The sequence below is a fragment of the Podarcis melisellensis genome, assembly GCF_964234715.1.
Source record: "Podarcis melisellensis genome assembly, chromosome: 1".
NCBI lineage: Eukaryota > Metazoa > Chordata > Lepidosauria > Squamata > Lacertidae > Podarcis > Podarcis melisellensis.
Genome location: NC_138528.1, coordinates 8,434,071 through 8,460,204, shown reverse-complemented (window position 1 = coordinate 8,460,204; position 26,134 = coordinate 8,434,071). Strand labels below are relative to the sequence as shown.

Genomic DNA, 26,134 nt, shown 5'->3' with positions numbered 1-26,134 from the left:
CTGCATGCTTTTATCTCATACTGGGTCTGAACCAATATTGATCCTATTCTGAATAGAACCATTAAAATGAATGGACATGACTGCTGTTGGCATCTGTCAGCCTCAGCAGACAATGAAAGTTACAGTGCCTGCTGTAAGACATGTTTTGTTGAAGGCGGGGCAGGTGAAGGCATCTGGTTTTGCTGCTGATTAATCCTAGTACCAGTAATTTCAATGGTCTACTGAGTGGAATTCCAGTTGCTGCAACAGATTACAATTATGGGAAGCAATATTATCTTGAACCACATCCTTTCCATTGAGAAATATTGGCACACAGATTATTTGGTTCATCAGGAACTCTCAGTCATTTAATAACTTTTGCATACTCTATATCTCATGCATACTCTATATCTCATATTTTGGCGGGGACGCGGGTGGCGCTGTCGGTAAAACCTCAGTGCCTAGGACTTGCCGATCGTATGGTCGGCGGTTCGAATCCCCGCGGCGGGGTGAGATCCCGACTTTCGGTCCCAGCTCCTGCCCACCTAGCAGTTCGAAAGCACCCCTAAGTGCAAGTAGATAAATAGGTACCGCTTTATAGCAGGAAGGTAAACGGTGTTTCCGTGTGCTGCGCTGGTGCTGGCTCGCCAGAGCAGCTTCGTCACGCTGGCCATGTGACCCGGAAGTGTCTCCGGACAGCGCTGGCCCCTGGCCTCTTAAGTGAGATGGGCGCACAACCCTAGAGTCGGACACGACTGGCCCGTACGGGCAGGGGTACCTTTACTATATCTCATGCTTTGGAGAGGGGTGGGTAGGATAAAAAATAATTCAAATGCATCTTTCCAAAAAAAGATAACAAGCTCATTTTTTTCACAACACCATGGTGGTTAAATTAGCAAAATTTCAAAAAGAAAATAGTACTCCTGTCAATTCCTTATCCTTTAATGCACTCATGTTATGCTGAGCAGTTTATAGTGAGACAAGAGCTTGGGTGGTATTTCAAATTTCTTTGGGGGCAGGGAGCAATAAACACTGAATGAAACCAAAGCAGCAAACTAAAGCCAAGATAATTGTGGATGAAAAGCCAGTATTTTGCCTGGACCTACAATAACAAGTTTGGCTAGTTGTGTGGAGGAGTGTAACCAGTGGCCTCCAAGAGTATTTTTTCTGTACCCTTCTAGAGAAACAACCCCCAAGGGTTGTGGTAAGCAACAGGGTGCTGGATGCAACGAGTTAAAGATTAACAGTATTAACTTTTAGTTTCCAGGGAGAACCTACTGAAAGCAAGCTTGGGGAGAGCAAACGAACATCTCTTCTGCGCAGAGAATTGCCAGTGCTGGAAGAGGCCCAGCAGAAGGCTGCTTGTAGATGCAATTTAAGTGTATTTAAAATTGTTGCAAACAACACTGGCATCATCTGGCACAACAGCCCCTAGAAATTACCAATATATGAACATAGGGAAGTCACAAAGTTTATTGTTCTAGCCAAAAGCCATTAACATAAGTCATGGGTGGCCATCAACGCTTTGTGGTGCCTTTTCTTCATCCTGACTCTTCCAACAGTGGATGCTCACACGCGCGCTGATATTCCGAGAGCGCGAAAAACATTTCTGACAGCAAGAGCTGTTCGGCAGTGGAACGGTCTCCCTGGAGAGGTGGCGAACTCTCCTTCCTTGAAGGTTTTTAAGCAGAGATTGGATGATCATCCATCATGGGTGCTTTAGCTAAAACAAAAAAAAATCCTTCCAGTAGCACCTTAAAGACCAACTAAGTTAGTTCTTGGTATGAGCTTTCGTGTGCATGCACACTTCTTCAGATACTTCTTCAGATGCACATGAAAGCTCATACCAAGAACTAACTTAGTTGGTCTTTAAGGTGCTACTGGAAGGAATTTTTTTTGTTTTGACTATGGCAGACCAACACGGCTACCTATCTGTAACGGGTGCTTTAGCTGAAATTCCTGCTTTGCAAGGGGCTTGGACTAGACTAGAAGACCCTCGGGATCCCTTCCAAGTCTACGATTCTATGTTGTGAAAGCCACAGGAACAGGCCAAGCCGGGCTCCTTCCCTGGGCAGTCGGAAACCTTCCACGCCTCCAGCCTCTGCACAGAATGCCGCGCGCAACGAAGGGGGCGGTAGCCACTTTCTTGGAGAGAACCGCGCGCGGCAACTCCACCCCTCCGGGGACGGCTCAGCTCTTCGGAGCCACGGTCACTCCCTGCTGGCAGAGAAGGGCGGCCCCTCTCGCCTGGCTCCGTCCCCTCTGCCTCTTAAGGGCGGCGGCGGCTGCCTGTCGCGCGCTCTTTCTCGCCATGGTGTGCTGGGGTCTCGTTTGCGCCCTGGCGGCGGCCGGCCTCCTGATCTACCTGATCATCAACCTCGCCATCTGGCTCCGAGCTGACAGCGACCTCACCGTGTGGGCGGCGGAATGGTGGGGCAAGAAGCCGGGTAAGCGGCGCGCCGGGCCCGCGGCGCTCTGGTTCTCTCCCCGGAGCGCGCGTTGCGCTCCTCCTCTTTCGCCTTCTTCGCTTCCCCTCTCCGTGTGGGACGTGGCAGGACGTGTCCAAACACTTCTCCATCCCTGAACGCAGAGAGCTGCCCTGCTCGGAGTCAGGGGTAGCCAACGTGGTGCCCTCCTGGATGGCCTGGGTCAGAATGATCAATGGGTAGCGATTTTGCGCGCTGGAGTTGGGCGACATCTGGAGCGCACCAGGAGGGCTAACTCAGTCTGCGCCCACTTGCAGCGGCTCTCTGCAGGGAAGCTCTCCAAATACACCTGTTTTTAAACTCTGGGTAGCAAAGCACAGATTTAGAAGTTCACGTGTATGCGTGCCCTGTGATCATGCGTATGTGCAATTGCCCAGAAGTGTTGCTCCCTTGCAGGCGAGGGAGTGGAGCAGGTTTGGTTTGCAAACTTACCAACTTTCAGCAGCTAGGTATAAACCCTGCTACCTGGGGCTGGTGGGAGGTGCAGTCGGGAACTAATTTGGCAAAAGCTGGCCTGCCTACAGCAATTTTCTAGGCACATTTTTTGAGATTAAGTGGGGCAACATGGGTGTGGCCTTTCAGCTGGAAAGCAACTGCAACGAAGCCTAATGGCTATGATACAGGAACGATGGTTTAGCAATCAAGGACTAATTAAGACTCTGGGCAACACTGTCAGAACAAAAATTTGTTTGCGCCACACGGAATTTTTTTAAAAAACAAGAAACATCTTGGAAAACAAGAAGAAACAACTCCCAGTGGCACTTGATTTTGAAAAGATATCTATTCATATTCGGTAAATATTTTATATTTTGATTTGCCCCAAAGGGAAATGCCTTTATGCACATATCTGCTAACACTGTCCAAGTCACCCTTCGTCAGTTGCTGCATTTGCTGCTTTAAAAAAATCTGGGCAACCTGCAATCTTGCCTTGTCTTTTCCGCACAGCAACCAGCAACAGAGGAAACAATTGGTGCAGCCACAGGACTGGGAAGGGTTTGGTTTCATAGTGTGAGATCAAGTTTTGGGATAGACCTGTGGGTTTGAGCTTGCTGCCAGGTGAATCACAGAGTTGGAAGGGACCACGAGGGTAAATCTGGTCCTATTGGGGTCATCTAGTCTAACCCCCTGAGATGCAGGTATCTTTTTGCCCAAAGCGAGTCTCAAACCCACAACCCTGAGATTAAGAGTCTCATGCTCTACTGGCTGAGCTATGTGAGTAGTGAAGTGTGTTTCTGTGAAATCAAACCACCCTATAGCCTGATTCAATACATGGCTTACTCAGAATTAAGCCCCACTGTTCTAAATTAGAAGGCTTTGTGTGTTCATCCTGTGTGTATACATGTGTATCTTAAAAACGAAACAACCATTCCACAGCAGAGTACAGTGGTACCTCGCAAGACGAATGCCTCGCAAGACAAAAAACTCGCTAGACGAAAGGTTTTTCCGTTTTCGATTTGCCTCGCAAGACGAATTTCCCCTATGGGCTTGCTTCGCAAGACGAAAACGTCTCGCGACGTCTAAAAACAAAGACATGTTTTGTTTATAAAGTTAATTTATTTTCCCTTCAGTTTTTGAACTGCTCTTTACAGTATGTGTGACTTTAAAGAGCAGTTAATAAACTGTTGTTGTACCAAATTTGGCTTTGTTTAGACTTTTTTTGACCATAGGAACGCATTAATTGATTTTCAATGCATTCCTATGGGATTTCGTGCTTCGCAAGACGAAAAATTCGCTAGACGACAAAAATTGCGGAACGAATTAATTTCGTCTTGCGGGGCACCACTGTAGCTGCTTCCACCATGTAGTCCAGGGGTAGGGGAACATGGTGTCACCCGGATGTTGCTGAACTCCAACTCCCATCAGCCCCAACCCACATAGCCAGTGGTCAGGAACGATGGGAAATGTAGTGTGGCGCTGTGGGTTAAACCACAGAGCCATGGACTTGCTGATCAGAAGGTCGGCGGTTCGAATCCCCGCAACAGGGTGAGCTCCTGTTGATCGGTCCCTGCTCCTGCCAACCTAGCAGTTCGAAAGCACGTCAGAGTGCAAGTAGATAGGTAACGCTCCGGCGGGAAGGTAAACGGTGTTTCCGTGCTCTGCTCTGGTTTGCCAGAAGCGGCTTAGTCATGCTGGCCACATGACCAGGAAGCTCTCTCGGCCAATAAAGCGAGATGAGCGCCGCAACCCCAGAGTCGTACAAGACTGGACTTAATGGTCAGGGGTCCCTTTACCTTTACCTTAATATCTGGAGGGCCATTAGTTCCCCAGCTCTGACGCAATTTGTTCACTGTACAGTGGTACCTTGGGTTACAGTCGCTTCAGGTTACAGACTCTGCTAACCCAAAAATAGTGCTTCAGGTTAAGAACTTTGCTTCAGGATAAGAACAGAAATCGTGCTTTGGCGGCGCAGCAGCAGCAGGAGGCTCCATTAGCTAAAATGGTGCTTCAGGTTAAGAACAGTTTCAGGTTAAGAACGGACCTCTGGAACGAATTAAGTTCTTAACCAGAGGTACCACTGTATTCAACAACATGAATTTAAAAAGAAAGTCCAGCAGTGAAAGAGAAATGTCCAAAATTTGGGTGATGGCTAACCCTGAATAACTACTGCCCTCCATTCCTGGACTTGGGGTAGAATTCAGCGTAGCCCTAGCAGCCTTTCTCAAACTTGGGTCCTCAACTCTTGTTGGCTGCAACTCCCTTAATCCATGACCACTGGTACTACTAGCTAAGGATGATGGGAATTGGAAAAACTGGGGACCCAAGTTTGAGAAACACTGCAAGAAGATTGCTTTCTCAACGCAAGCTATTCTGCTTGCCTGATGGAACAATCTCCCCTTTCCTCCCCCAGCTACTTGGGGGGGGGGTTCCCCGATCCTCCAGAGCAGATTTGGGGGGAGGTAGGAGGGCGTGCAGGGGAAGGAAAGGGGGAAAGCCATGTTGCACTAGTGGGAGTCCTTGTTCTGTTTTCTGCTAACGGAAATGAGTAGTTGAATCTGGCTTGTGGTTACTATTTTAGTCACAACCCCTACGAAAAAGGAATCTACACTCCAGTACCGGAAAGAAAAATGTATATGGAGAAAGCACGTTTTTATGGACCGTTAATCATACTGGTTGTATGTACATTTAAAGGATAATAACCCGCTCCTTTCCAGGAGGGTTAAATAGGTAAAAAAATAAAAGGTAAAATATTATATTGCTATTGTGTGCGTTTTAACGTTATTGCAAAACATACTCAAAAGTAAGACCTATTGCATTCAATGCGAGTTACTCAAAGGCAAATGGGGTTAGGATTGCAGCCTAAGGGGGGGAATCTGGGAAATCACAAAAAGTGATTGTTGGAGCCAAAGGAACAGCGTATGCCAGACAATTTGCAAACATCTGTGAAGGACAAATGCTTGCATGTGTGCTTCTTGGCAGCTGTTGCCGCACTGGAAAATTCTGCTACCATCTTGCACAACTCAGAACCCTCCAAGCTGAATGTAGTTTGAAAATTGCATCCTGTCTAGGCAGGGGCATTCCTAGTCACTTGACAGAGTTGGGTACAGGCCAGCAGATCTGCGTGTGCTGATTTAGATATGCATTTATGCCCACTTACGCAGATTTTCAGAGAGGAAATCCCAACTCTGGCTCTTAGACCTCAATCTGAATTTTTCGCCCCATAGGGCGCACCTAGTTTTGAGGGGGGGAAATAAAGGGGGGAGAAATTTTTTTTCCCCAGGCGCGCCCAAGCTTCCCCCGACCCCAGCCCCCAGAACAGGCTGCTATCCGCAAGCCTAGGGAGCCATTCGGGAATTCCTGTGGGCTCCCCGGGCTTGCGGATAGCTTCCTGAAACCCGAAGAGCGAAAGGGGTCGGTGCGCACCAACGCCTCTCACTCTCCAGGCTTCAGCGAAAGCCTGCATTCGCCCCATAGGACGCACATTTTCCCTTCATTTTTGGAGGGGAAAAAGTGCGTCCTATAGGGCGAAAAATACGGCACATAAGGTGCCAGCAGGAATTTTGCAGGTCCTGGTGCTAAAGGCATAAGACAGAACTCTGCTGAATCAGCCCAAAGGCCATCTGATCTGGGATTCTGTTCACAAAGATGCTGCTGTAAACTGGCGGAAGTTGCTACACCCCGCAGTTTATTTTGGTTGCTCTTTGCTTTTCCAACACTACAATATCCTTTCGGAGGTATGGTGACCAGAACTGTACGCACAAGTACAGCTGCAAGTGTCAAGCTGATCTTAGGGACAAGTTACAACTTTTTTGCTGGAAGACCAGCAGTTCCGCATTTGAGTTAAGAACTCCTTCCGTGGGTGATTTGTTCCTTTTTAATTTCTCAATCAGGCCTCGAACGTCATTTCCCGTCATCACCTTTTGCCTCTGTCCCTTAGGCTCTCTTCTTGAGAAAGTTAGCTTAGGTAAGGGATCTGCCCTACATCTCTCACTGTGAAGACAGATGCAAATACATTGGCCCAAATATAAGCCGTGCCTGCAAATAAGCCACACCTTTAAAATTCAAGTAGGGAAAAAATAAAAGAAGACAATACGTGAATATAAGCCGCTCCCTTAAAATTGGGTTACAGGCTGAAAATTGCTGCGGTTGGTAGAATTGTAACTCCGAGCCAATTTTTGTAAGGTCACAAATTTAAGCCGCACTTGTAACTTTTCATAGTCGGAATTTTGAAAAAAAAAAAGGTGCAGCTTCTATTCAGGCCAATACGGTAATTCATTCAGGATCTCTGAAGTCTCCTTCTAACTCCCTTTTGGTCCAAAGATCCTACTGCCAAGCTGGTTTCCTAATGCATTAAATGTGTGTGTTTAGTGGTGCTCCTCAATTTTTTTTATTGCCTCCCTTAGTATCCGCTGCCATTTCTGCAGCAATTTGTGTTCCTTGCCTCTACCAGCTTCCTTGACTCTATTCATTAACCTTGCTGGCATCTGCTTGGCCCTGGTGGTAGCTTTCCTGATCTCTGCAACTGATGCGGGGTGGAAAACTGCCGGAGAATAGGGAAATCAGCAAAAAAAAACCAACCTTCCATTTTGTTTGTGGGTGCCTCTATTGGATCAAAAGCCTTTCCGTATTCAGTCAAATGCCCCTCATTCAGAGGGGAGAATGTGTTGTCTTGGTATCTGTTACTTGGGTACATTCCTTCTACATTGGCTCTTGTAACCCATACCCAACAATGTCCCTCTGATTCATCTAACCCAGCCTTCCCCAATCTTTCACCCTCCAGATATTCTGGGCTCCGTTCTTATCTGCGCTGAACCAGACGGAGCAATTGCAGAAACCGCCTCCTTATGGCTGGCTGGCTGTTGAGCTCTTTGCTTTTAAAAAGCAGTCGCAACGTGCTTGTCGTTATGACGGTTGGATTGTAAATTGTAGACAGAAGGAGATTGCGGCCTTCTGGGGGAACAATACCACAGAGGGCTGGGCCACCTAACATCAGGGCTAGACCCCCATCCTCTTGCGAAAATAATCCTGAAATGCAGTTGCACTGCAACTCTCAGATCTGTACTGCAGGCTTACATTGGCTGTGTATCAGTTTCACTAATACTTTCCACCAAAGGATAGGCAATTGCAGTTGGGTGAAGTGAGAGCTGGGCCATAAAGAAGGCTGATCGCCGAAGAATTGGTGCTTTTGAATTATGATGCTGGAGGAGACTCTTGAGAGTCCCATGGACTGCAAGAAGATCCAACCTATCCATTCTGAAGGAAATCAGCCCTGAGGGCTCACTGGAAGGACAGATCGTGAAGCTGAGGCTCCAATACTTTGGCCACCTCAGGAGAAGAGAAGACTCCCTGGAAAAGACCCTGATGTTGGGAAAGATGGAGGGCACAAGGAGAAGGGGACGACAGAGGACGAGATGGTTGGACAGTGTTCTCGAAGCTACCAGCATGAGTTTGACCAAACTGCGGGAGGCAGTGGAAGACAGGAGTGCCTGGCGTGCTCTGGTCCATGGGGTCACGAAGAGTCGGACACGACTAAAGGACTAAACAACAACAACGAAGCCCATCAGCTACCCTTACCTGATTTAGCCAGCCGGTCAGAGCCATTCCCAGGGTGTGGCCGCTGTCGCATTCTGACAGCTTCTGGGAGCCACAGGTGAGACCTGAGTGCAAGAGGGGGACCAAAGGTGGACAAAATACCCCAAAAGATCATGATATGTCCTCTACCAGAGGTACTAGCCTTTTCCTAACACCCCAAACTCCAGAATAGGCCATCAGATACCCTCAAACATATCCTGAATACATCTCTTCCACCTTGAAATTTCTCTGCTGGGTGTCAAGGGCCTTTGTGCAAATACAATTGCATCTAATCTTAATTGCCCAAAGGCAAATGAGGACATCACATAATCACAGCATTTGTTTTGTAAGCAGCAGCCCAGGCAGGGGAGTAAGGAGCAAGAATTAACCCTTTCTCTCCCAGCTGCCATTGCCTCTTTGAATCCTTTCTTTACCTTTCCAGGGACTATCCCTTTGGCGGCAATGGAAGCTTCCCGTGAAATGCAGGGAGAGAGAACTATGTTTCTCCTCCGAACTCCCTACGACCCCCTCCTGCAGCTTCTCTTTACATAAACTAAAAAGAGTGCATGTTCTATTTATTTATTTATAAAAAATATTTGTATACTGTTGCGTCATTTTTTAAAAAAATCGAAGTGGTTTACAGCAATAGCAACATAAAACTGTGCAATAAAAATGCCATTAAATAGTAAAAAAACCAAACATCCATTAACCCTTGCAGAAGGATGTAGTATTCACTGCCTTCATGGACCTGGCAGAATAGAAATATTTTCAGCAGGCATTTAAAAGTTGGCACAGAAGGTGCCTGCTGAATCTCCATTGGCAGGATGTTCGACATGACACTAAAGACCCTGTTTCTTGTTGCAAAATGAGCCTCATCAGCTTGGGGAACAACCAGCAACAACGCTTCTGCAGATGATCTCAGACGGACGCAATTTTGCTGAGATTCCTGCATTGGAGGGGGTGGACTAGATGCCCCCCGGAGTCGCTTCCAACTCTACGATTCTGTGAACCTCACAGGCTATATTGCTCTTAAAAAAAGTGCTTCCTCCATGAAAAAACCCCCCCAAAATGTCCTTTTATACTAGAAGGGGATGAGTTCTATAGTCTTCTCTTCAGGGTTAAGGGTTTAGGTCACAAGCAGGGGGTTGTGTGTGTGTGTAAGTGAGGGAAATGTGGGCCGACTGCTTGTCTCTGGAGTGCAGTCCATGACTGTGCAAACGGTGTTTTGTTCGCCTTCAGACCTATGTGAAACAATTGAGAGAGCAAACACCTACATGGTATCTGTTGCTAAAGAGCAGCCCAGGATGAAGAAAGCGATTTAGCAAGGAATCCCTTTGTTTACCTTGTCGCTTGCAATTTCTGAGAATTTGGTGAGCACAGAGTTCTTTCTGTTGACGCAGCAAGGGTGTTTAGTTTGTGCAAGAACACAGAAGTTTATGTTGCGTGGAGTTGACTTTCTTCCGTTGCCTACAGATAAACTGGATCTTGCTTGGCCAAAACCGCCTTATTCATTCATTCTTTCATGTATTTATCTATATCTATCATCTATCTATCTATCTATCTATCTATCTATCTATCTATCATCTATCTAATCTATCATCTATCTATCATCTATCTATCTATCTATCTATCTATCTATCTATCATCTATCTATCATCTATCTATCTATCTATCTATCTATCTATCTATCTATCTATCTATCATCTATCTATCATCTATCATATATCTATCAATGAAACATATCCTGCTTGCTTCCTGGGGCTCTCAGGGCAGCTAAGAAGCCACAATATGAAAAACAGCACTTCGGCAATAAATTATAAGGTGTTCCCCAAAGAACGAAATCCCCCTATAAAGAATGAAAAGCTCAAACTGGAAAGCATGTGTGTGCCTGCTAATGAAAAAAAGAGTTTGTGGCACATTTAAAAGGCAAAAAATGTTGCAGTTTAAACCACGGGTAGCCCATGTGTGATGACCTCAGATGTTCCTGAGCTAAAACTTGCATCATCCCTGACCAGTGGCCATGTTGGCTGAAGGGATTGTAACATCCAGCAACATCAAGCCAGCAGCACATGGGCAACGTCTTGTGGAAGCATTTATGGTGTAGATCGGGGTAACTGTCCGATGTTGCTTGACTACAAAGCCCATCATCCTTTTGACTACAACACCCATCATCCTTGGCCATTGGCCCTGCTGGATGAGGCTGGTAGGAGTTGGGAGTCCACACTGGCTACCCCTAGTCTAGATGAAGTAGACAGTAGCCCGTGGAAACTGATTTATATCATAAATCTGTTAAGTCACAAGACTCCTTCTTGTTTTTCCTAAGCCAGTCTAGCAAGGGCAACTCCTAGGGAGTTTGCCCTAAAGAACAAATCTGTCTTAGCAAAAACAAACACTTGCTGCCTGCCGAAAAAAACCAGCCTGTACCTGAATCAACCGATTCAAGTTACAAGGAAAGAGATTCCAACTAAACATGAGGAAGGACTTTTTGACAGTAAGAGCTGTTTGGCAGTGGAACAGACTCCCATGAGAGGTGGTGGACTCTCCTTCCTTGGAGGTTTTTAAGCAGAGGTTGGATGGCCATCTGTCATGGATGCTTTAGCTGAGATTCCTGCATTGCAGGGGGTTGGACTAGATGACCCTCAGGGTCCCTTCCAACTCTAAGATTCTATGATTCTGTGTTGCTACCTTCCAACCTCAATATTTATTAGTATTCTTCCTAGGGATAGTGAGTGCAATGATCTAAATTTGTATATTTGTGTGTGTGTTTTTTTTCATTTAATTGTATTATTTGCATTTTATTTCTGTAATATGTTGCTGAAATGATATTATTTTTAAACAATAACAATAATAATAATATATTTCTACCCTGCCCATCTGACTCGATTTCCCAGCCGCTTTGGGAGGCTTTCAACAGAACGTTAAACAACACAATACAACATTAAACATTAAAAACTTCCCTAAGCAGGGCTGATGTCTTCTAAAAGTCGGGTAGTTGTTTAATTCCTTGAAGGGAGGGCGTTCTACAGCACGGATACCACCACTGAGAAGGCCCTCTGCCTGGTTCCCTGTAACCTCACTTCCCACAGTGAGGGAACCACCAGAAGGCCCTCAGAGGAGGACCTCAGTGTCCGGGCTGAACAATGTGGGTAGAGATTCTCCTTCAGGTATACTGGGATGAGATTGTGTGTGTGTGTGTGTGTGTGTGTGTGTGTGTATGCACCCACCACCATTTATATACAGTGGACGCTCGGGTTGCAAATGTGATCCGTGTGGGATGCACGTTCGCAACCCGTGTCTGCGCGTCTGTACAATCGTGGGTTGCGATTCGGCGCTTCTGCGCATAATGTGATTTAGCGCCTCTGCGCATGTGCGACCGCTGAAACCCGGAAGTAACCCATTCCGGTACTTCCAGGTTTGGCAGTCCGCAACCCGAAAAAACGCAACATGAAGCATCTGTAACCCAAGGTATGACTGTATAGGGGTGGGTGTATGCACACAAAAATTCACCAACCAAAGTTGCCCTGATGAAAAGACACCTCTTTAAATTATTGCATGCCTTCCTTCCGACAGAAAAGGAGCTGCCTGGGAAAGTTGTCTGGGTGACGGGAGCCTCCAGCGGAATCGGCGAGGAGATGGCTTACCAGCTGGCAAAGATCGGCTCGCCACTTGCGCTCTCGGCGAGAAGGGAGAACGAGCTGGAGAGAGTGAAAAAGAAGTGCATTGGTAGGATTTCGTTATCTTGAAAGCGTGTCTTTTATTTTGCTTTTAGAATATCTGTGCCTGCAATCCCCCGCTGCAAGTGGGAAACCGTATTCTATGCATGGCAGAGGGTTGCTCTAGGTGATCTGTTGGGTCCCTTCCAACGCACCTGCCCATCAAGCATCATCATAAGTTGTTATGTCAAAGTTGGCCCATGGGCTTTCTCACCCCTGCCCTGGGCCACCGTTTCCTGTACACCTGTGCATGATAAAAGCACCAAGAGAACCCCATTTTGCCCATCTTAATGTCGAAGAAGGTTGGTGGGGATTGAAGTTTGCTTCTATGTCCAGATATTTAGGACCTAACTGGTTAGGCGCTGGGCTTTTTCCCCCAGCCAAAACATGCCAGAGCTCAGTTCCGACACGTCCCAGGTGGGTGCTGTTGCAGCTGACGAAGGAGGCATTCATTGTGAGCTCCAACACCTCTTTTTCTAGAAAAATAGCATTTGGTTAGGTTTTTAAACATAAACGCAAGCATACTGAATTGTGCCTAGAAGCAAACTGGCAGCCAGCACAGATAAGGCCTCCCCTTGAAAATTCTTAGGATTTGCCTTGCCCCTGAATATTAATCCAAAATTTGGGGGGCATTCTCATCCCACTTCTCCCCTGAAACATATAAAAAAAGTTGGGGGGTGTGAATACAGCAAGCCTGCAATTTATGCACATTTAACTTGTGTGCATTCAGCTTTATGTGCTTGGCAATAAAATAAGAAGGGGACAGAAATAGGGTGGGCAACCAGGAAAAAAGCCTTCAGCGATCCCACCTCTCTTTGCACCCAATGTGTTTTGACTTTATGCAATTTTGGTTTTAGGAACAATCCATTACCCCTGAGTAAGCTGGGGGCTTCCTATGCTTGAACCCAGAATGATGGTTTAACTGCTCTTTTAACTGGCAACCAAATGGTTTAAATGTTCCATCCATTGAACCCTTGCTGAGCTTGAGCTAAGCAGCGATGTTGCGTAGTTGTTCTGCTGATGCAACGCACCCTTTGTTCCTCCCACCCACCTTCCCCCATTATTAAAACATTGCCAAGTGGGGGAGAGGTTGTCAGCTACTTCTAACAGTGGCATCTTGCCACAAAACAGGGGTTATTGTTTCCAAGGTCACAGTGATGGGCAGTTTATCTGTGGCAAAGGTTGTAGTCTTGCAGTGCTAGAGCCACTTTTGCAAACCAAGCACAGCCCACGTCATATTTGCTCAACAAATGAAGGAAACAAGGTCCACGCCAGTTTTGCTTATGGAGAGCATTTAGGGATTTAATCATTAACAAGTCCTATTAGATCTTGTCCAGGGCTCCTGGATTCCAGTGTGTAACCGATGGAAAGGAGAGATCAGGTCAAATGGATAGACAGCATTTGAACGTCACAGGGGTCATTTTGCTTGCAAAAATACGAGGTCCCCGCATTAGCCTTCATGATTAACCATTAACTACGCAGTTTACAATCATTTGTTCTCTGTGGGTGGGGAGGGGGAGGCTGGCCTTGCAGCGATGTAGAGCATTAAAAAAAATGCAGAGCTGATCAAAGGGTTCCTTCATGTGCCCGCCAACCCGTTTGCAAACCCTGAAAAGAGCTGCATACAGTTCAGTATAGAAATAAATTGAGAAACCTTTGAAGGCTGATTACCGTATTTTTCGCTCCATAAGACGCGGCCAGTCAGTCCCTTCTGCCTCCTCGTAGAAAAGCCTGCAGGAGCCGCGGGCTCCTTAAAGGGTGCGCGGCTCCTGTGGGCTTTTGCAGGAGGTGGGGGAATTGCCATAGTCGCACGCAGCCTCTCCCAGCCGGAGGGGCTGCGTGCGGCTAAAGAAGCCAAGACAGTCCCTTCTCGCTCCTGGGGAAAAGCCCGCAAGAGCCTCACAGAGCTTGTGTGCAGCTCTTGGGGGCTTTTCCTGCCTGCCTCCACCCTGCATTAGCTCCATAAGACGCACACACATTTCCCCTTACTTTTTAGGAGGGAAAAAGGGCGTCTTATGGAGCGAAAAATACGGTAGGTGCGCCTTATGGTCCAGTGCGCCTTATGGAGCGAAAAATACAGTATGTTTTAAGATGGGGGGAGCTTTAATACTAAACACCCAAGGACTCCTTTCCTGCAGAAAACTAAACCAATATACTAAAGTGTATTAATTTAACCAGCGTATCTTTTGCGTTCCCAAGTCATGTTACAGCTTTTTGGAATTTGAAAGCTGGAAAATTTAACACGCCTTACTGTCCTGGTCATCATTTGGACAGTGCAGAGCTGGTTTGACCAGTAATTTAAGGCCGCTCCCAATGTTAGCATGACCTGCCAGAGGTCATGTGCAATCTGCATGGTGATTCTGTGCAACACAGGCCATGTGAGCGCCTCTTGCATCCCAAGATCTGTGGGGCTAATGAAACAGAAGAGGAAGGATTGTTTACCACTGTTTCTAAACGGTTCCTCTTCTTCCTTCTTTCCTCTCCCCGGCTTAAAAAAAAAACACATTTAGAGATCAGCAGCCTCACTGACAAGGATATTCTCATTGTGCCACTTGACTTGACTGACAGGAGTGCCCACGAAGCGGCGACAAAAACTGTCCTGAAGCATTTTGGAAAGGTAAGTCGGACTTTCCTCAGTGGATTGGGGGGAGAGGGAGGAGCCGCAGGGGCACCTGCCTTGGCCACAGTTTGCAAAGGGGCAGAAAATGGGTGTCAAAGGTCATTTGTTATAAAATGTGGAGCAGTTTGGCATTCTTTAAGCTGGTGGATGAAAAGCCAGCTCTTCATGAGATATCTGAATGGTTTTAAAAGCTGTCATAAGCAGCATGAGGGGGCTGCTGTTCTAGAAACTCGAACCCAAAGCCCCTTTCGGCACATGGAACTACTCATGCAGTTGGGATCCTGAGTTCAGTTTAAAAATAATAAAAGTATTTATATCCAGTACAGTGGTACCTCTCGTTACGAACTTAATTCATTCCGGAGGTCCGTTCTTAACCTAAGCTACCGCTTTAGCTAATGGGGCCTCCCGCTGCCGCCGCACCGCCAGTGTGCAATTTCTGTTCTCATCCTGAGGTAAAGTTCTTAAACCGAGGTACTACTTCCGGGTTAGCGGAGTCTGTAGCCTGAAGTGTTTGTAACCTGAGGTACCACTGTATTTATATATCAGAATTTGCAAGCAGTGTACATTAAAGCACTCTGGCGCCTTGTGGAAAAAAGAAAGTAACTTTTGTAGTTAGGAAAGTGAAGATGCTCATTGCTGTTTTACCTCCCTGCCAAAAAACCAGAACAAATGCTCAGTTAAGTGCAGATACAGCCTAACCTTCATGCAAGCTTTGCGCAAACTAATCAGAATGAATGCTCAATAAATAAGTCTTTAGGATTACCTAATTCAGCATGCTTATTTTCCTTTTACTTAGTAAAACAAAGCTGAAAAATTTGCAACTTTGCAGTTGGTATCTGTCTTTTGAAAGGGAATTCCCCACAGAAAAATCAAGTTTCGGGGGTTTCCCCACCCTGTATCCTTACACATGCTTAACTTTTCCCCTCTTGTTCCCAAAGATCGACGTCTTGGTGAACAACGGCGGCCGTTCCCAGCGCTCCCTCTATGTAGACACGTCCGTCGATGTCTACAAGGCTATCATGGAGCTCAACTACATTGGCACCATCTCCCTAACGAAATACGTCCTGGACCACATGACACAGAGGAAGCAGGGAAAGATTGTCACCATCAGCAGCGTGATGGGCATCATGGGAGCTCCCTTGGCCACCGGCTATTGCGCCAGCAAACACGCCTTGCAGGTAACGGGTTCTCTTCCGGCCTTCGACTGCTCGCAGCTTGCTTTGGAGACTCTTATCTCTGCCATGGACTCACTAGGTGGCCTTTGGCAAATGACTCTCTCACAGACTTGGTCCCCCTTCCCCAGTGGCGTGCGGTCAGTGGACTAGGCTAGTCCCCTAGATGTTCCCCTGGTACCTCCTTCCCCAAGCCCAGGAAGCTTCTGCCCAGTTTAGGGAGGGAAGTGTGATGCTCATTCGTGCAACATAATAATAATAAAATTGTATATATAGCCCGCCCTCCCCAGCTGAAGCCGGGCTCTGAGCGGCTAACAACAATAGAAGTAACACAGCATTCTAAAATCAATTCATTCTAAAACCAATTCAAAATCAAATTAATGGCAACCATTGGGCTAGAGTTCTGTGAGGATTACAGAAGGAGGGGGTCAGACTGTGCCTTGGCCAAAGGCCTGGTGGAACAGCTCTGTCTTGCAGGCCCTGTGGAAAGATGTCAAGTCCCGCAGGGCCCTGGTCTCTTGTGACAGAGCGTTCCACCAGATCGGGGCCACAGCTAAAAAAGCCCTGGCTCTGGTTGAGGCCAGCCTAACCTCCCTGTGGCCTGGGACGTCCAAGATGTTTTTGTTTGAAGACTGTAAGGTCCTCTGTGGGACATACCAGGAGAGGCGGTCCCCGCCACACAATCACCTTTGCAAGCTGGTGCCTCTGGCCCTAACTGTTCCCCTGTGAACATTTCACCGCCCTGCCCCAAACTGTGATAGACGAGACAAGTGTGGTTTGTTAGGAACACAGGGAGCTGACTTATATAAACCTAGTACTGTCCACCCTGGCTGGCAAGGGATCTCCAAGGTTTCACACAGGTTCTCTCCCAGCCCTACGTCCAAAGATGTTGGGGATTAATTTTGAGACCTTCTACATGCACAGAAGGGACACGGGTGGCGCTGTGGGTTAAGCCTAGGACTTGCCGGTCAGAAGGTCGGCGGTTCGAATCCCCACGACGGGGTGAGCTCCCGTTGCTCAGTTCCTGCTCCTGCCAACCTAGCAGTTCGAAAGCATGTCAAAGTGCAAGTAGATAAATAGGTACCACTCCGGCGGGAAGGTAAACGGCTTTTCTGTGCGCTGCTTTGGTTCGCCAGAAGCAGCTTAGTCATGCTGGCCACATGACCCAGAAGCTGTACGCCGGCTCCCTCAGCCAATAAAGCGAGATGAGCGCCGCAACCTCAGAGTTGGTCACGACTGGACCTAATGGTCAGGGGTCCCTTTACCTTTTTACATGCACAGAAGATGCTTTGCCACTGAGCTATGGCCCTTGGTGCACCCCAGTGCAGGTTATCTGAGATTCCTAAGAGATTCCGTCCTGTTTGAGCTTGGGGGGGGGGGGAGCTGGTACTTTAACTGTCAGGCTTTTGTTGTTTCCCAGGGCTTCTTCAACTCTCTCCGACCTGAGCTCACTGATTATCCTGGGATAAGTATAATTAACATCTGCCCGGGGCCTGTGCAGTCACAGATCATACAAAACGTCTTCACTGAAGATATTGCAAAGGTAAGAGAGGTTGAGATGATTAAAGGACCGTGTTAACTGGGATTAGAAGAGGCCGTGAAATCAAAGAAATCTGCTGTGTGCAGAGTTGGATATCACCTAGAGTTGTCACTAAATATTTATAAAGCTAGTTTATTAAGTAGTTTAACCTAGAAGCCTCATTGAATTGAATAGGACTAACCTCTGAGCAGACATGTTTAGGATTGCACTGTAAAACGTTATTCCTCATAAATTAATAACTCACCGCTTATTAATCAAAGCCAGAACAACAACAAGGTTCTTCATGAATGGATTCCAGTCTCTAGTTGGCTTCATATTATCCTCCTTGGAAGCACAATGAAAATAAAATATTTTTTAAAAAAAGACCCGCAGCATCTTGTCGGACACCTTCCAGGTAAAGAAGGTACAGCCGTCCCAGGACTGTACCACTTCAGGACACAGGTGGGGCAATCATGTCTCCGAATGCTCCCCCACATTTCCCCCCCAAAGGTGCCTACACATATAGGAAACTTGCAAGGCTAGAACAAGCTTAGGCTAGCCAATGCGATGCTCTCCAAATACAACTCCATGCTAGGGGGAGTTTTGTCTTTTTGTCTAGTGTTCTGTGCGGTGCTGAATTTCGTGTCCCATCTATGTTTTTTTAAAAAAGGAGTGGGTTTTGAAAGGACAAACACAGTAGCCTTCACAGGGAAAACTCTGGTCTGCCGCTTGCACAGATCTTCTTTTGTCTTGCTGGCTATTCTGTAATCCTCTGGCAAGGCCAAACTCTTATGTAGTCATAGCCCGTAAATCCAAATTGCTCCGGCTGGCCTCTCATCCACTTTTGTTTTTTTAAAAGCAAGAAACTTTCAGGCTGCAAAGCTGTCTCTTCTTAAAATGCAACAGAGCACCAATCGCTCGCAGTGACTGAATTTATGATTAATGTGCCTGAACACAGTCCAGATAAGTAAGCCTGGAAGAGTTCGTACCAAGCCTTTTCAGACAATAATATCTCAGCTCAAATAAGCCAGGACATTGTTAAGGTAGCTTTGTGGCCTACTCAAGCTGCTCATAAGATAGTGATCCAGTTTAGGGGAACAGCTTTTTCTATTAACTCGGAGTCACACAATCTAGGCCTCTTTCCTCATAAGCCCCTGCCCTGAACTAAGCATAATTCTTCCCATGAATACTTGACACCCCTTTCGGCTGTCCAGAACTCTCCCCGGCTTTTAGGCCCCAGGTCTCCACACTGCGCCCCCCTCCCACTAAGGCAAGGATGGGAACACAGGGATTATGGGAGTTGGGAGTACAACAAGGTCTAAGGCATCAGAGATTCCTTAACCGTGTCCTAGGGGTTGCCTTCAAAGATACATCACACAGAGATTTTGTTAGAAAGATGAACAAGCCTTGCTGAGCAAGCACACAGCCCCTTTGTTTATGATGGGGACACAAAAACCAGATCTTTGCTTACTAAGATGAGAGATTGTTTGTTTATAAAGGTTTATATTCTGCCCCTCACCATTAGTGATCTCAGGGCAGGTCAAAACAATTTAAAATGCAAAGAAAGCAAAAAAGTACACTTAAAAAATCATACCAGCCCATCTATTAAACACGACAAAGATAAGATTGTCCAAATGTGGTCACTGTAATAAATCCATCGGGTGTACTGTGAGTTCTTGCTTGATTAAAACGCAGCATAAATGGGCATGGGCAAAATGCCACATTTCCTACTCTTAGCACAGATACAGCTTTCTGAAAGTGGACTGGCATATTGAACTGTGTCCCTTTTATGCTGATATGGTTGTATCAATGCCTCCACCTTGGGGGCAGCATGGGCCAATTCCCATCCAGCTCACCTGCCTCCTAGCTCACACCTGGCACAGGTGTGGCAAACCTATCTGGCCTGGCCAGTTAGATCTTACACTGTAAGGGGGGCGGGAATTATAATTTATCTTAAAAACCACTGTAAACAGTTAAAACGGTTAGTAGGATTGGAATAACACTTGCGGTTTACTGGTGAATTTCGGACAAAATGGAGATGTAAAATATTTGGATTATTATAAAAGATGCAGGAGGAAATGACTAACAATAGGACCCACAAAGGGGAGGAGGGATGGTCAGGAGATTCTACGGAATCTTGCTTTTAAGTTTTATGTTGTATATATGATTGTAAAATGGCAATCTGAAAAATCAAACACCGTATTTTTTGCTCCGTAAGACTCACTTTTTTCCTCCTAAAAAGGGGAAATGTGTGTGCGTCTTATGGAGCGAATGCAGGCTGCGCAGCTATCCCAAAAGCCAGAACAGCAAGAGGGATTGCTGCTTTCACTGCGTAGCGATCTCTCTTGCTGTTCTGGCTCCTGGGATTCAGAATATTTTTTTTCTTGTTTTCCTGCTCCAAAAACTAGATGCATCTTATGGTCTGGTGCGTCTTATAGAGCAAAAAATACGGCAAATGATTAAAAAGAAAGATCTTATGCGGCAAACCACTCTGTGATCCTCAGATCCTCCCTCTCCAGCTTACTCTCTTCCCTAACCCCCTGCTTTCCCATCCAGGCAAATGCAAACGTTGGGGATCAGTCTCACAAAATGGAAACCGGCCGTTGTGTGCGACTAACACTGATCAGCATGGCTAACGATATAAAGGAAGCCTGGATCAGCGACCATCCCTACCTGGCAGTCTGTTACCTCTGGCAATACACACCTACCTGGGCATGGTGGTTGTTGAACCGCCTAGGGAAGAAGCGAATTGAGAATTTCAAAAAAGGAGAGGTACGTCCTTCAAGCAAGAGCTGTTCTTATGTTCCGTTATCACTCTAGCCCAGGGTTTCGCAAACTTGGGTCTCCTCCTGCTGTTTTCGGACTACATGTCCCATCACCCCTAGCCACTAGGGATGATGGGACTTAATCGCTGGCCTAAGGATGATGGGACTTGTAGTCCAGCAACAGCTGGAGATACCCAAGATTGAGAAACTCTGCTCTAGTCTATTCAGCCAGAAACAATGTGTGTTGAAGGGCTTTGAAGGCTGAGTGGCGTATGACCCCGTCTTCATTTGTCCCCTTGCAATGCATTGTCTCAACCCACTTTGTGGGCTGCTTGTGTTCATCCTCTATATGGGCCAAAGTGTTCAGATCAGCCTGTTTTTATTGGAGGGTTTTAAAATGAGAAATAAGCAGGATCCGGTTTCATGCTGTTTGCCAGAAGAGGTGGAAGAAGCAAGATCAGAACAAAAGGCATCATCTCACATCTCTGCCTTTTGCAATATTCATTCAGGTTCCCAGAGTGTATTTTCAAAAGCTGTAGGGGGAGGAAGAGGGGAGGGGCAGGTGGCCCAACTCTTTGGATCCTTCCTCAAGTTATGCTCTCTTAATCCCATGATGCATTAAAGCTGTTAGGCAGTGAAAGTGGTCCTCTTTCCTACAGCCCAGTTGGAGGAGTGTTAAAATGTTTTTGTTCTTTGTAACCCACCCAACTGATTGGGTTGCCCCAGGCACTCTGGAAGGCTTCCAACAAATATAAAAGCATAATAACATTTTAAATATTTAACCAAACATTAAAAACTTCCCTATGCAGGGCTGTCTTCAGGTGTCTTCTAAAAGCTGTAGCTAGATAATTTATTACGATCAGAGACCAGCTTATAAAAGAGCCAGTGTGGTGTAGTGGTTAAGAGCGGTGGACTCGTAATCTGGTGAACTGGGTTTGCTTCCCCACTCCTCCACATGCAGCTGCTGGGTGATCTTGGGCCAGTCACACTTCTCTGAAGTCTCTCAGCCCCTCTCACCTCACAGAGAGTTTGTTGTGGGGGAGGAAGGGAAAGGAGAATGTTAGCCGCTTTGAGACTCCTTAAAAAGGGAGTGAAAGGCGGGATATCAAATCCAAACTCTTCTTTTCTTCTGTATATTTATCTCCTTGGCATCTGAAGGGAGGGTATTCCACGGGGTGAGCGCCACTGCTGAGAAGGCCCTCTGTCTGGTTCCCTGTAACCTCACTTCTTGCAGTCAGGGAACCACCAGAAGGCCCTCGGAAGTGGACCTCAGTGTCCGCGCTGAACAATGGGGGTGGAGATGCTTCTTCAGGTATACAGGGCCTCTCCTTCGGGTATACTTAAGTATAAATGACATTAAGAGCAGTCTGGACTAAGTTGTGCTTTTTGTTAATTGCAGGATGCTGATATTTCTTACTACAAAAAATCTTCTTAAAGGAGCATTGCGTTCTCCTTTTCACCAATACCAGCATAAGGAGGAGGAAGAACCCCTGCTTTAAGCACACATTCTTTTTTGAGGATAAGGAGTGACGTTATAATATGTAACCCATACCTGTTCCACTATAGTCTCTTGAATAAAAAATGATTTTATAACGCTTGTTGATACTGTAGTGTGGTTAGCCACCAAAAACCTTTACTACCTGGCCTTTCATGGTGCTATCTTCTGCTGTATGCTAGGGGGACCATTCAAATCTACACCCCATATCCCAGTGTCTTCTCAGGCCCTGCCTTAATGTCGTTAGTGACTCATTTACATCTTGCTTCATTTCAAGACCTCAGGATATGAAAAAGAATGTTAATATATGCAGGTGTCTCTCTCCAAACAATGCACTCTCAGGAAAACGTTTGTTAGGTGAGCGCTTGCATAAAGTCAGCCATTTCCATTGATTCCTATGGGGAAATTTCTAATGTGTTCCTGACCATGGAATTTTCACCTCAAAATGATTGGAGGGGGCAGGGACACTGGAAAACCCTCTGAAAGCTTGCGAAAGGCAAACAAGGAAGGGAGGTGGGAAAGCTCTCTATAGTTGTCCAATCCCCCTTCCTGCCTTGTTCTGGTGAAATGGCTGCTATCTACCAGCAAAACACAAATAAGTAAGGCTCGTTTAAGGCTGCTTATTTGTTTAAACAGGTCTGGCTGTTTGGATATCTGAATCTGCAGTGTGTATAATGAGGTTTGGGTACTAATTCCTCGTTTTTAGATGAATTTTTGTATAATGAGCGTTTGGATAGTGGGACCTGCAGGTACACAAAAAGGACCAAGCTTTTATCTACCACCTCTATTCTCTTACTGAATGCTACTAAGGCAGTGCTGTGTTCTTAAAGTGGTTTTCGCTATATTTACATTTATAAAGAAAAGTACTTTGGCAGCAGTTAGATCTCATGTTGACTTTTAGCCTGGCTTTCTCCCGTGTGGCGACGAGATCCGAAGCTGCTTCAAATTAAAAAGATTAATTCAAATGAACCTTAAACATGGCTTGATTATAGTTAGTAAAAACTTGATTATAGTTAGCAAAAACAAAGGTTCACAAGCTTACACATTGAAGCTGGCTTCTTTCTGCTTTTCATCATCAAGGCTAGCCGTTCAAACAACGCGGCAATCTGCTGTTAATAAGAAGCAGAAATTTCAGAGCTCCTTTCTGTGGGTGTGCAGGAAGGAAGGGGGAGGAGAGAGATTGCATGAAAGGGGGCGGGTGGTTTGGGTTCCCTTTGAAGCCTCCTTTGTGCTTTGGCTTAAATGGGACACCTAGTAAGTCTCATGCCAAAATGTAAGTGGAAGAGCAGGATGGGAAGATACTGAAAGTTAAAGGACAATTCAAACTAATGCTAAAACGAAGCAAAACGAGGTCGGAAAGCCTTTTCTACCCCCCAGAAATCCAGATGTTCATTTCCATGTTCTACAGCAGTCATTCTAAAGCACTCTGAGGCAGGAAATATTACATGAGATTTGTTTTTTCACCTTGCAGGGTACAGGTAAAAACCTGGGTTTCAAACCTCTCCTTGCTTATAGGAATTTTGGTCCCAATGATTTCAGTGTTATCTAGAGATGGGCACATTAGCAGAGCAAGCTTTTCCACCTGCCAGGCTTATTGCACCATGAGACTGTTTGCACCAAAGTAAGAGTATCCGACTTGCTATATTTGAAAAGAACTCGCTGCAGGCTGAACAGATGTATTATTGAGTGTTTCTTCAAGTATTGCTTTGACAATGCAAATAAAGCTATACAATATAAACAAGTGATAAAATCCAAGTGTGGTCTTTCAAAATCGGGGGGAAAGCTTTCATCCTATGTACATTTTTGTACTAACCTGTGGTTTCAAAGTACGTAAACTGTGACATGCCTTCTAATGCAAGTCACATGTCAAGCTACTGATTTTTCATTTAAAAAAACAACAACCTCGCAGAATACATCAATGAGCTTACTGCCTGCTTTTAAGTCTTCTCCCAGCATCTCCCTCCATCAGGCCAACAAGGATCAGAGGTTCAGACATCACTGGGGCTGAAAGAGACACGTTCATAATATTCCTGCCAAAAAAACCGGCCTCTTCTGCTGCCACTGACATCTTTGGCAACTTAAGTTTTCCTTGCTGCAAGAGTCAAGAAAATTAATGCAGTTTTTCTTTAGGAAACCAAAGGGCCAATGGTCAAGTTCTAGAGCAAAGGTACATGGAGAGGTTCGCAGGAATAAACTGGGTAGCCCAGGGGAGGATCTGCTGCTTGTATGGTCAGGTTCCTCAAGAGGACAGGATGAGCTTGGATACTGTAGCGTTCCTCGTCGTCGTTGGTGGCATAGAGCAGCTCCCAAGAAAGGTTTGCCCACTGCCCTCTAACAGCTTCGCTGCTCAGTCTCCCCACTTGCACTAGGAATTCCTGAAGGGTGAGGACTCTGCTGGTATAAACTCCCTGAAAGACAAGGCACATACAGTTATACCTCAGATTACAGATGCTTTGGCTTGCGCACCGCGCTGAACCCGGAAGTACCGGAATAGGTTACTTCCGGGTTTTGGCGCTTGCGCAAAAACACAAAATTGCACTTTGCGCTTGCGCAGAATTGCAACCCATGCGTGCGCAGACGCGGCACTGTGGGTTGCGAACAATGCAGGTTGCGAATGTACCTCCCACACGGATCACATTCGCAACCCGAGCGTCCACTGTATGTGGGAAATCGGCACTCTTGTGTATTGCTGACAGCAGATTCTGAACCATCAGAGGCTTGTCGTTGGAATGGGGAGGAAGGCCAATCAAATATTCTAGAGTTTAGGGTGGGGGACACTTCAAAGTAGTATGGGAGATGGTGACGGGGTTGCAGAGTGAAGGACCATAGCTCAACGGTAGAGCATCTGCTTTGCATGCAGAAGGCCGCTCGTTCAACTCCCAAGATCTCCAGGTAGTGTTGGGAATGTCAAACCCTGGAGAGCCACTTCTAGTCGGTGTACACACTACTGAGCTAGGCAGACCAAACTATATAAAGCAATAATAATAATAATAATAATAATAATAATAAATTATTTATACCCCATCTGGCTGGGTTTCCCCAGCCACTCTGGGTGGCTCCCAATCGAATATTAAAAACACAATTAAACATTACTAAACCCTAAACAGGACTCCCTTCAGGTGTCTTTTAAAAGTAGGAGAGTTGCTTATTTCCTTGACATCTGATGGGAGGGTGTTCCACAGGGCAGGCGCCACTACTGAGAAGGCCCTCTGCCTGGTTCCCTGCAACCTCACTTCTCGTAGTGATGAAACCGCCAGAAGGCCCTCAGTGCTGGATCTCTGTCCGGGTTGAACAATGGGGGTGGACACTCTCTTTCAGGTATACTGGGCCAAGGCCGTTTAGGGCTTTAAAGGGCATCACCAACACCTTCAATTGTGCTCGGAAACCACCTGCTCAATCACCTTGGCCCAAGAATGGAAGATTTGAAACTGGGCAATAATTGGCCAGGTCTAAAGATGTTTTTTTTAAAAAGTGGTTTAATGACTGCCTCTTTCAGCGGGTCTGGGAAGGCTCCCCCGCAGAGGGAAGCATTCACCACCCTGCAGACCCCATCGCCCAGCCCTTCCTGGCTCACTTTTATTAGCCAGGATGGGCAAGTATCAAGGAGACAGGTGGTTGGTTTCACTCGTCCAAGCAGCCTGCCCACATCCTCGGAGGTAACAGATTGGAACTGATCCCATATAACATGACTAGACAGGACTCCAGCACTCTCCTGCCCCGGCCCTGCTCCCAAATGGAGTCTACCTCCTTCCGAATCTGAGCAACTTTATCTGCAAAAAACTTTGCAAAAGCATTGCAGGAGTTCTTGGGGTCCCTACCAGGCTCCGGTGATGAAGGAGGTTCTGATAGATTGCGAACCACCTGAAAGAGTCTCCTGCTGATGTTTTCTGCAGTTGCAATAGAGGCAGTGAAGAAGGTCCTCTTCGCCATCGCCATTTGGTAGGCTCAACATTGAGCCCTAACCCGTGTCCAGTCCGATTCAGAATGAGTTTTCTGCCACCGGCGCTCTAGCCATCTCAACAATTGTTTCATCACCCTCATCTCCAGGGAAAACCATGGAGCAATCGGAGGGCGCTTCAGAGCCAGACAGTCAACAGAAGATGAAGAAGAAGAGTTTGGATTTGATATCCCACCTTTCACTCCCTTTAAGGAGTCTCAAAACGGCTAACATTCTCCTTTCCCTTCCTCCCCCACAACAAACACTCTTTCATGTGAGTGGGGCTGAGAGACTTCAAAGAAGTGTGACTAGCCCAAGGTCACCCAGCAGCTGCATGTGGAGGAGCGGGGAAGCGAACCCGGTTCCCCAGATTACGAGACTACCGCTCTTAACCACTACACTACACTGGCTCTCAATAGCCCTGGTTAGCTCTGCATTC

At 46.4% G+C, this 26,134-nt stretch overlaps 2 protein-coding genes across 8 annotated transcripts in view; one reads left to right on the top strand and one right to left on the bottom strand.

Moving 5' to 3' along the window:
* The first annotated feature begins 2,250 nt into the window (after positions 1–2,250).
* On the top strand, positions 2,251–23,499 carry DHRS7 (dehydrogenase/reductase 7). The gene is made up of 7 exons (XM_081914047.1): positions 2,251–2,426; positions 12,045–12,197; positions 14,698–14,804; positions 15,746–15,985; positions 17,400–17,522; positions 20,055–20,270; positions 21,663–23,499. Exons 1-7 carry the CDS (start codon positions 2,291–2,293, stop codon positions 21,696–21,698), a joined length of 1,011 nt encoding a protein of 336 aa, XP_081770173.1. The 5' UTR covers positions 2,251–2,290; the 3' UTR covers positions 21,699–23,499.
* The window catches only part of PCNX4 (pecanex 4), a 34,040-nt gene continuing 31,324 nt past the window's right edge, over positions 23,419–26,134 (bottom strand). For all 7 annotated transcript variants that reach the window (XM_081909400.1, XM_081909394.1, XM_081909398.1 and 4 more), the window contains one exon: positions 23,419–24,166. In XM_081909400.1, the coding sequence (XP_081765526.1) occupies positions 23,915–24,166 (252 nt within the window). In that variant the 3' untranslated portion in view covers positions 23,419–23,914. The remainder of the gene's footprint in view (positions 24,167–26,134) is intronic.